The 12,302-nt window shown below is 39.0% G+C and overlaps 1 protein-coding gene across 1 annotated transcript; it reads left to right on the forward strand.

Annotated features, from left to right (window-relative positions):
- Positions 1–4,701: 4,701 nt before the first annotated feature.
- Positions 4,702–5,757, forward strand: LOC307193022 (DNA damage-regulated autophagy modulator protein 1-like; the record flags this gene model as incomplete). Its single annotated transcript, XM_079934424.1, has 1 exon — positions 4,702–5,757. The coding sequence occupies one exon, from the start codon at positions 4,702–4,704 to the stop codon at positions 5,254–5,256; it is 555 nt and encodes a 184-aa protein (XP_079790550.1). The 3' UTR covers positions 5,257–5,757.
- Positions 5,758–12,302: the final 6,545 nt, after the last annotated feature.

The raw sequence follows: 12,302 nt of genomic DNA on the forward strand, positions 1-12,302 counted from the left end.
GCACATGAAAAACTACAATATCCTCAGTGTGCACTGCTCTTAGGTTCATCCTCTCTCTGCCCCTACCTACAATGCTGTACTAGATTGGGATATTTCTCAACATGTAGTCCACTATCTTTTTCCTGCCCAGCTGTTTTTTGGAGCTCATCTCTGTGGATGTAGAACAACAGGACAAGGCAATGGAGGTAAAGGGAGGAAGAGAGAAAGGTGATTAATACAATTCTGGCTGCCTCAAAAAGTGGTGCCTACCAGGTAAAGTGATAAGCACAAAATTTCTAGTTGGTGTAGGCCCTTGATCTGAGGCAGAGTGCAAAGAGATAGATACTATGTATCTTATATCCTTTTTCAGACAGTGTCTGAATTATATGATAAAACTTGACTAGGCCTTGAAAGGAAGCCTAGGTAGGAATTTCTTTATCCAGCTCAATATTAAATTTAGGGATTTTTGGAGGCCCTGAACCAAGATGGCAGAGTAGAAGGACATGCTCTCACTCCCTCTTGTGAGAACACCAGAATCACAACTAGCTGCTGGATAATCATCTACAGAAAGACACTGGAACTCACCAAAAAAGATACCCCACATCCAAAGACAAAGGAGAAGCCACAATGAGATGGTAGGAGGGGCACAATCACAATAAAATCAAATCCTATAACTGGTGGGTGGGTGACTCACAGACTGGAGAACACTTATACCACAGAAGTCCACCCATTGGAGTGAAGGTTCTGAGCCCCACGTCAGGCTTCCCAACCTGGGGGTCCGGCAACGGGAGGAGGAATTCCTAGAGAATCAGACTTTGAAGGCTAGTGGGATATGATTGCAGGACTTCAACAGGACTGGGGGAAACAGAGCCTCCACTCTTGGAGGGCACACACAAAGTAGTGTGCACATCAGGACCCAGGGGAAGGAGCAGTGACCCCAGGGGAGACTGAACCAGAGCTACCTGCTAGTGTTGGAGGGTCTCCTGCAGAGGTGGGGGGTGGCTGTGGCTCACCACGGGGACTAGGACACCGGCAGCACAAGTTCTGGGGAGTACTTCTTGGCGTGAGCCATCCCAGAGTCTGCCATTAGCCCCACCAAAGAGCCCAGGTAGGTGCCAGTGTTGGGTTGCCTCAGGCCAAACAACCAAGAGGGAGGGAACCCAGCCCCAGCCATCAGCAGTCAAGTGGATTAAAGTTTTACTGAGCTCTGCTCACCAGAGAAACAGTCAGCTCTACCCACTACCAGTCCCTCCCATCAGGAAACTTGCACAAGCCTCTTACATAGCCTATCCACCAGAGGGCAGACAGCAGGAGCAAGGAGAACTACAATCCTGCAGCATGTGGAACAAAACCCACAGTCACAGAAAGATGGACAAGATGAAAAGGCAGAGGGCTATGTACCAGATGAAGGAACAAGATAAAACCCCAGAAAAACAACTAAATGAAATGGAGATAGGCAACCTTCCAGAAAAATAATTCAAAATAATGATAGTGAAGATGATCCAGGACCTCGGAAAAAGAATGGAGGCAAAGATTGAGAAGATGCAAGAAATGTTTCACAAAGACCTAGAAGAATTAAAGAACAAACAAACAGAGATGAACAATACAATAACTGAAATGAAAACCACACAAGAAGGAATCAATAGCAGAATAACTGAGGCAGAAGAACGGATAAGTGACCTGGAAGACAGAATGGTGGAATTCACTGCTGCGGAATAGAATAAAGAAAAAAGAATGAAAAGAAATGAAGACAGCCTAAGAGACCTCTGGGACAAAATTAAATGCAACAACATTCACATTATAGGGGTCCCAGAATGAGAAGGGAGAGAGAAGGGCCAGAGAAAATATTTGAAGAGATTATAGCTGAAAAATTCCCTAACATGGGAAAGGAAATAGCCACCCAAGTCCAGGAAGCGCAGAGAGTCCCATATATGATAAACCCAAGGAGAAACACGCTGAGACACATATTAACCAAACTGGCAAAAATTAAAGACAAAGAAAAATTACTGAAAGCAGCAAGGGAAAAATGACAAATAACATACAAGGGAACTCCCATAAGGTTAACAGCTGATTTCCCAGCAGAAACTCTACAAGCCAGAGGGAGTATATCATGCCGATATACTTAAAGTGATGAAAGGGAAGAACCTACAACCAAGATTACTCTACCCGGCAAGGATCTCATTCAGATTCGATGGAGAAATCAAAAGCTTTACAGACAAGCAAAACCTAAGAGAATTCAGCACCACCAAACCAGCTCTACAACAAATGCTAAAGGAACTTCTCTAAGTGGGAAACACAAGAGAAGAAAAGGACCTACAAAAACAAACCCAAAACAATTAAGAAAATGGTCATAGGAACATACATATCGATAATTACCTTAAACATGAATGGATTAAATGCTCCAACCAAAAGACAAAGGCTTGTTGAATGGATACAAAAACAAGACCCATCTATATGCTATCTACAAGAGACCCACTTCAGACCTAGGGACACATACAGACTGAAAGTGAGGGGATGGAAAAAGATAGTCCATGCAAATGGAAATCAAAAGAAAGCTGGAGTAGCAATACTCATATCAGATAAAATAGACTTTAAAATAAAGAATGTTACAAGAGACAAGGAAGGACATTACATAATGATCAAGGGATCAATCCAAGAAGGAGATATAACAATTCTAAATATATATGCACCCAACATAGGAGCACCTCAACATATAAGGCAACTGCTAACAGCTATAAAAGACGAAATTGACAGTAACACAATAATAGTGGGGGACTTTAACACCTCACTTACACCAATGGACAGATCAGCCAAAATGAAAATAAATAAGGAAACAGAAGCTTTAAATGACACAATAGACCAGATAGATTTAATTGATATTTATAGGACATTCCATCCAAAAACAGCAGATTACACTTTCTTCTCAAGTGCGCATGGAACATCCTCCAGGATAGATCACATCTTGGGTCACAAATCAAGCCTCAGTAAATTTAAGAAAAATGAAATCATATCAAGCATCTTTTCTGACAACAATTAGAGATTAGAAATGAATTACAGGGGAAAAAAACGTAAAAAACACAAACATATGGAGGCCAAACAATACATTACTAAATAACCAAGAGATCACTGAAGAAAGCAAAGAGGAAATGAAAAAATCCCTAGAGACAAATGACAATGAAAACACGATGATCCAAAACCTATGGGATGCAGCAAAAGCAGTTCTAAGAGGGAAGTTTATAGCTATACAAGCCTACCTCAAGAAACAATAAAAATCTCAAATAAACAATCTAACCTCACACCTAAAGGAACTAGAGAAAGAATAACAAAAAAAAACCCAAAGTTAGTGGAAGGAAAGAAATCATGAAGACCAGAGCAGAAATAAATGAAATAGAAACAAAGAAAACAATAGCAAAGATCAATAAAACTAAGAGCTGTTTCTTTGAGAAGATAAACAAAATTGATAAACCATTATCCAGACTCATCAAGAAAAAGAGGGAGAGGACTCAAATCAATAATGTTAGAAATGAAAAAGGAGAAGATACAACAGACACCACAGAAATACAAAGCATCCTAAGAGACTACTACAAGCAACTCTATGCCAATAAAATGGACAACCTGGAAGAAATGGACAAATTCTTAGAAAGGTATAACCTTCCAAGACTGAACCAGGAAGAAATGGAAAAGATGAACAGACCAATCACAAGTAATGAAATTGAAACTGTGATTAAAAATCTTCCAACAAACAAAAGTCCAGGACCAGATGGCTTCACAGGTGAATTCTATCAAACATTCAGACAAGAGCTAACACCCGTCCTTCTCAAACTCTTCCAAAAAATTGCAGAGGAAGGAACACTCCCAAACCCATTCTATGAGGCCACCATCACCCTGATACCAAAACCAGACAAAGATACTATGAAAAAAGAAAATGACAGACCAGTATCACTGATGAATATAGAAGCAAAAATCCTCAATAAAATACTAGCAAACAGAATCCAACAACAAAACATTAAAAGGATCATACACCATGATCAAGTGGGATTTATCCCAGGGATGCAAGGATTCTTCAATATATGCAAATCAATCAATGTGATACACCATATTAACAAAGTGAAGAAGAAAAACCATATGATCATCTCAATAGATGCAGAAAAAGCTTTTGACAAAATTCAACACCCATTTATGATAAAAACTCTGTGGGCATAGAGGGAACCTTCCTCAACATAATAAAGGCCATATATGACAAGCCCACAGCAAACATCATTCTCAATGGAGAAAAACTGAAAGCATTTCCTCTAAGATCAGGAACAAGACAAGGATGTCCACTCTCACCACTATTATTCAACATAGTTTTGGAAGTCCTAGCCACAGCAATCAGAGAAGAAAAAGAAAGAAAAGGAATACAAGTTGGAAAAGAAGAAGTAAAACTGTCACTGTTTGCAGATGACATGATACTATACATAGAGAATCCTAAAGATGCCAACAGAAAACTCCTAGAGCGAATCAATGAATTTGGTAAAGTTGCAGGATACAAAATTAATGCACAGAGCTCCGGGGCCAGGCCTGCCCCACTGTCGCGGAGCCTCTCACCCGGCCGCCCATGGCTGTGCACGCCGTGGCCGCCGCACCGCGGGTCAGCACGTGCACAGCCCCTGCCTCCCAGCAGCACAGAGCAGCCCCCTGTTCCGGCCCCACAGAGCGCAGTGCCCTCCTGGTGGTGGTGCGATGCTGTGCCTCCTGAGGGGAATGGCCTTAATCCCCATCCTCCTGGTGACCTGGTTGTCCTCCACCTTCATCATCTCCTACGTGGTCGCCGTGCTCTCCGGGCACGTCAGCTCCTTCCTCCCCTACATCAGTGATACAGGAACAACACCTCCAGATAGTGGAATTTTTGGATTTATGATAAACTTCTCTGCATTTCTTGGTGCAGACACGATGTACACAAGATATAAAATAGTAGAGAAGCAAAACCAAACCAGCTATTTCAGCACTCTTGTTTTTAACTTGGTGTCGTTAGTTCTAGGACTGGTGGGATGCATCAGAATGGGCATTGTAGCCAATTTCCAGGAGTTAGCTGTCCCCATGGTACACGATGGCGGTGCCTTTTTGGCATTTGTCTGCGGTGTTATGTACACACTCCTGCAATCCATCATCTCTTACAAATCATGTCCCCAGTGGAGCAGCCTTTCCACATGCCACATACGGATGGCCACCTCTGCCGTTTCCTCTGCAGCCGTCATCCCCAGAGCTATAGAGACTTCCCTGGTGGTGGAGTGGTGAAGGATCCACCTGCCAATTCAGGGGACATGGGTTTGAGCCCTGGTCCAGGAAGATCCCACATGCTGAGGAGCAACTAAGCCCATGCACCACAACTACTGAGCCTGTGCTCTAGAGCCCAGGAGCCACAACTACTGAGCCTGCGTGCCACAACTACCAAAGCCCACGTGCCTAGAGCCCATGTTCCACCACAAGAGAAGCCACCGCAATGAGAAGCCTGCGCACCGCAATAAAGAGTAGCTCCCGCTCGCTGCAACTAGACAAAGCCCGCACGCAGAAAAGAAGGCCCAACGCAACCAAAAAGAAATAAATAAAATTTCTTAAAAAAAAAATTAATGCACAGAAATCTCTTGCATTCCTATACACTAATGATGAAAAATCTGAAAGAGAAATTAAGGAAACACTACCATTTACCACTACAACAAAAAGAATGAAATACCTAGGAATAAACCTACCTAGGGAGACAAAAGACCTGTATGCAGAAAACTATAAGTCATTGATGAAAGAAATTAAAGATGATACCAACAGATGGAGAGACATACCATGTTCTTGGATTGGAAGAATCAATATCGTGAAAATGACTATACTACCCAAAGCAATCTACAGATTCAATGCAATCCCTATCAAATTACCAATGGCATTTTTTACAGAACTAGAACAAAAAATCTTAAAATTTGTATGGAGACACAAAAGACCCTGAATAGCCAAAGCAGTCCTGAGGGAAAAAAAAACGGAGCTGGAGGAATCAGACTCCCTGACTTCAGACTATACTACAAAGCTATGGTAATCAAGACAATATGGTACTGGCACAAAAACAGAAATATAGATCAATGGAACAAGACAGAAAGCCCAGAGATAAACCCACGCACCTATGGTCAACTAATCTATGACAAAGGAGGAAAGGATATACAATGGAGAAAAGACAGTCTCTTCAATAAGTGGTGCCGGGAAAACTGGACGGCTACATGTAAAAGAATGAAATTAGAACACTCTCTAACACCATACACAAAAATAAACTCAAAATGGATTAGAGACCTAAATGTAAGACCGGACACTATAAAACTCTTGGAGGAAAACATAGGAAAAACACTCTTTGACATAAATCACAGCAAGATCTTTTTTGATCCACATCCTAGAGTAATGGAAATAAAAACAAAAATAAACAAACAGGACCTAATGAAACTTAAAAGCTTTTCCACAGCAAAGGAAACCATAAAGAAGATGAAAAGACAACTCTCAGAATGGGAGAAAATATTTGCAAATGAATCAGTGGACAATGGGTTAATCTTCAAAATATATAAACAGCTCATGCAGCTCAATATTAAAAAAACAAACAACCCAATCCAAAAATGGGCAGAAGACCTAAATAGACATTTCTCCAAAGAAGACATACAGATGGCCAAGAAGCACATGAAAAGCTGCTCAACATCACTAATTATTAGAGAAATGCAAATCAAAACTACAATGAGGTATCACCTCACACCAGTTAGAATGAGCATCATCAGAAAATCTACAAACAACAAATGCTTGAGAGGGTGTGGAGAAAAGGGAACCCTTTTGCACTGTTGGTGGGAATGTAAATTGACACAGCCACTATGGAGAACAGTATGGAGGTTCCTTAAAAAACCAAAAATAGAATTACCATATGACCAAGCAATCCCACTACTGGGCATATACCCTGAGAAAACCATAATTCCAAAAGACACATGCACCCCAATGTTCATTGTAGCACTATCTACAATAGCCAGGTCATGGATGCAACCTACATGCCCAGTGACAGACGAATGGATAAAGAAGATGTGGTACATATATACAATGGAATATTACTCAGCCATAAAAAGGAACGGAATTGGGTCATTTCTAGAGACGTGGATGGACCTTGAGACTGTCATGCAGAGTGAAGTAAGTCAGAAAGAGAAAAACAAATATCGCATATTAACGCATATATGTGGAACCTAGAAAAATAGTACAGATGAACCAGTTTGTAGGGCAGAAATAGAGATACAGATGTAGGGAACAAACGTATGGACACCAAGGGGGGAAAGCTGCGGGGGGTGGGGGTGTGGGTGTGATGAATTGGGAGATTGGGATTGACATGTATACACTGATGTGTATAAAATGGATGACTAATAAGAACCTGCTGTTCAAAAAAAAACCAAAAAATAAGATGGTATTATATGCATTTTCTTTCATTCTTTCAGAAGAAACATACATATTTACTAGAAGGATGATTTATTTATTTGACCAAATTTATTTATATTCTCTTTCCATTCTTTTAACCTTACAGACTATAGTCAAATTAAGTCTTGATTTTTTGTTGTTGTTGTCCTTGGGTGGGTATTTATTTTTGTTCTACATTGGTTTTGTTTGTTTGTTTTAATATTCATTATCAGCTATGGGCTCACTGACAAAAAATTTGGAGAAAATTTTAAAAAAATAGAAAAAATTCACTAATCCACACTACTATAAAACAAGAATTTAAATTCCCAGTAAAAGTTCACATATACAATAAAAAATAAATAAATAAAATAAAATAAATTTACGGATTTTTAAGTTGTCAGACTTACTTGTTTGCTGGTGTGTTCAGTTTTCATCTTAGTTGCTTTTACGTTATGACTGCAGACTGAGGCTAAAAATAATCTGTCGAAATATCTAAACCTTGAGGAAGTCATCACTGAATTACAGCTGTGCTCAATAAGCACATTAGACCAACAGCAGCACAAGGGATTACCACGAGAGACAGCTGAGAACCAGGAGAGATTTAGGTCAAAGAGGACAAATAGGACCAGTGAGGTGAGAGAGTGCAAAATTTGTTCTCAGTGCGTAAGTAGAGAACTGAATGTTTGCTTTTATTATCTAAGTCATATAAATTCATACTCAAACCTATTTAGAAACAGAAAAGCTTTGGATGTTTTTAAAACATCCGATGGTTTAATTAAATTGATCCTGTTGTTTCCAAAACAATAAATTGTCTAAATACAATGATTTTAAGAATTATACCTGGTCAGGGTCTGAGAATATAGTACTGTGTCAGTTTTTCATATCAAAGAAAACTGGTGAAGGGCTATTTGAAAACAGCCACTTTTCTTTCATCCAACTTCCTCTATAATTCCCTGTGTGTGTGTGTGTGTGTGTGTGTGTGTCCTTTTGATGGGCTACAACATCAAGGTCGGAACATCAAGAATGAAGCAGATAACATAAAAAATGTGCAGTGGAGCCTCAAAGGAAAATGATTGTTCAACATTTGCAATTGACTAAAAGGGAAAAAATACTGAAATACATTAATTATTTTAGATCTATCCAAGTGTTCAAGCCACTAAGTAGATTCAAGGCTTCGTTGTTGCTTCTGAAACGGAGGCATCTCACAAAAAACATATTTTTGCAGTCTCATAACAGGTTGTCACTCTGCAACTAATGTGGAAGTATGGCATTGCAAGGTTTATGAAATATCTATTTCTTATTGATTCTATGCTTTCAAGTTGAATTTTACATTTTCAATCCAGGAATCAATAATTTATGGAATTAATTTTTCATCGTAACTTTCTCACAGCTGGTGAATTAGGAATGTTCTGACACTAAACAGAAATGTAAATTGAACATATTTCTTTGTAGGCATTCTAGAGAGTAGTGAATCAGGGAGTTGGGCTGTTATAGAGTTGCCAAATATATTTGTGTATTCAGTTTCAATATATTTGGGTCTGAATCTTGTAGACACCCTTGAAAGGACAACTTAAACAGCTTTATCTGTTCCATAAATGACTGAATTGTGGTAATACATAAGCCTCCTGAATAAAAACTCATTATCAGGATTAACTGTTGAACTTTTATTTCTAGCAAATATCTCTCAGACAAACTAGTTAGCCCTAACCCAGAAGACCAAAGCTTGAAATAAATTAGTTCAAGCCTAAAAGTAATAAGGGTAAGAATTTTAATAAAAATAGAGGCCTCCATTGGTACTATTCATCTCATGGCTACTAAAATTCAATGAAGTCTGATATGTTATCATTGAGACATAAGCCCGAAGGAACTTTATAAGTGAGAGTGAATGACACTTCAGTATTTGACTATATTTGTTAGTGCTTAATGGGTACCAGACATTGTTCTAGATGAAAGAGATTCATCAGCGAACAAAAGAGACAAAAATTCCTTTTCTTGTGGAGTTTACATCCCAGTGAGAGGAGAACAGCTATAAACAATAAACATAATAAGTACACACATTATATAGTATGTTAGAAGGTGGCAAATGCTATTAAAAAAACATAGAGCAGGCTAAGAGAGATCAAGAGTGGTTCCAATTTTAAATGAGGAAGTCAGGGTGGGTGGGCTTTACTGGAAAGTTGACAGCTAAGATTTGAAGAGGAGAGTGAGTTATGAATATATCTCGGGGGAGAGCACTTCAGGCAGAAAAGCTGATGCAAAAGCCTTGAGGCAGGAGCATGCCTGGCAGGTATGAGAAGCAGGAAGGGGGCCAATGTAGCTGGAACAGTAGAAGCAGGTGAGAGAGAGTAGTAGAAAAGGTTGGCTAGGTAATAGGGAAACTGGATCACATAGTGCCTTGTAGGTCATCATAAGGACTTTATCTTTAATTCTGAGAAAGCTGAGAGCCATTAGAGGATTTTAAGCAGAGAGGAGACAAAATCCATCTTCTGTTTTAAGAGGATTACCCTGGTTGCTATGTTGAAAAATACTTTCGGGAGCAAGGCATACATAAACAAGGAGACCTGTTAAGAGGCTAATGCAATAATCCAGGTGAGAGTTGATAGTGGTTAAGACAAGGGAGGTGGTCAGGCTCTGGATATATTTTGAAGGGACAGGCAACAAGATTTCCTGATGGGTGAGATGGGGTAAATGAGAGGCAAGGTATTTAAATCTAACAATAGGTAAAATGTGAGTTATTAACAGAGATGGGGAAGACTCTGGGTGGTACAGCTTTGCAGGGTGGAAATTAAAAGTTGTCTTGCCATGTGAAATTTGAGATGTCTGTTAGTGGAAATATTAAATAGGCAGTTGTATACACCAATCTGGAGTTCAGGAGAAAAGTTAAGTCTGGAGATAGAAATTTGGGATTTGTCAGCATACAGATTACATCTAAAGCCATGAGTTCATGAGATCACAACAGTGAATACAGTTGACCCTTGAACAACACAGGGGTTAGGGGCGCAATCAAAAATCTGTGCATAGGGAGACTCAAGAGGGAGGAGATAATGGGATATATGTATATGTGTAGCTGATTCACTTTGTTATAAAGCAGAAACTAACACACCATTGTAAAGAAATATCTTTATCTCCAATAAAGATATTAAAAAAAAATAATAAATATATAAAATATAGTAAAGAAAAAAAAATCTGTGCATAACTTTTGACTCCCCCAAAACTTAACTACTAATAGCCTACTGTTGACAGGAAGCCTTACCAATAACATGAACAGTCGATTAACATCTATTTTATATAATATATTGTATTCTTACCATAAAGTAAGCTAGAGAAAATATTATTTAGTAAATCATGAGAAAACACATTTACAGTACTGTACAGTGTTTATTGATACAGCAAGTTTCCATCATCTGTTTACAAGATGAGTCACCTGTCAGTACCTACATCAATATTGTCTTACATGATACAAAACACTGTGGATGTTGTATGTATTACTAACACTAGACATCAAAACTGAAAAGATAATGTGAAAAATAAATTAATTTTTATTTACAAGTATAACAATTCATGCATTGGTAAAGAAGCAGCAATATGATTGTTCTATGGTAGCCTAATGTTTTTGATACAATTGCTTCACAGTAACCTAGCCTATACGCTAATGAATGAATCATTAAAAAATGTTTATGGCATACATTATTGCAGTCATAGTCATAATACAATACTGGAAACACTGTTACTTAAAAAGACACACTTACCTGTGATAATAGGCTGATATGCAGTTTCTCCAGCTATGAGAAAGAGGCATACTGTACGGTAATATAACTCTGAAAGCAAAGTTATAGAACAGTAAGAAAACTAACACTATTAATTTTACATTAAATATCACTCATGTCTATGTAAAGATAGACTAATATTTACATATATTTTATGCATTCATGACATGCCTAATTTTTTCTTAATTTTTTCAATATTTCTAGGCTAACAGTTTGTGAGTTTCTTCAAATTGTCACAAATCTCCAAAAAGATTTCCAGTATATTTATTGAAAAAAGTTCATGTATAAATGGACCCATGCAGTTCAAGGGTCAACCATATAGCCAGATAAGAAAAGAGGTCCAAGGATTGCACTTGGGGTGCTTCCAAGAGGTTGGGTATTGAGGGAAAAACAATAACGGATGTTGCAAAGTAGCCTGTGAGGTTAGAGGAAAACCATGAGAGCATGGTGTGGGAAAGCCAAAGGAGAACGTGTTTCCAAGAGGAGGAAGTGATCAACTGTAACAAATGATACTGATTGACCAAGTAAAATTAGTATTGAAACTGCTGAATTTAGCAAGGACCTTGACAAGAGCAATTTCTGCGGCATGGTGGAAATTTTAAAAAGCCTAACTGGCTTTTAAGAAAAAGCTGTAGAGGTAGGGATGTGGCCTAGACAACTTAGGTTTGAAGCCCAGCCCTTTTCTCACTAGCTATATCATCATGCCCAATAACTTAATCTCTATGAGCTCCAGTTTTCTCATTTTTAAAATTAGAATAACATAAATTTTACAGCATCTATGGAGAATATTAATAGAATCATGTATGTAAAGCAGCTGGTATAGTACCTGGTACAGAGTAGGTTCTCAATAAGATTAGTTTTCCTTTCCCTCCCTACTCTGGTGAGTTGCCCAGAACTTCAGTACCCTCCCCAGAATGGACCCTTCTTTGCACTTGCCAGGTTCCCTACCACAACTGGAGTCTCTGCTCTCAACCCAGCCAAGTCTCCTTGTAGTATCACAGTTGGAGAGGGAACTGCTGTCCTGCACTCAGCCCACGGAGACCCTCCGATGCTTAATCTTGGATGTCTCCCCTACCCCTTTGCTATTAGCCTGCTCTGAAACATGAGGACCTTCCAAGGAGA

Source organism: Stenella coeruleoalba (assembly GCF_951394435.1).
Source record: "Stenella coeruleoalba genome assembly, chromosome: 1".
NCBI classification, from domain to species: domain Eukaryota; kingdom Metazoa; phylum Chordata; class Mammalia; order Artiodactyla; family Delphinidae; genus Stenella; species Stenella coeruleoalba.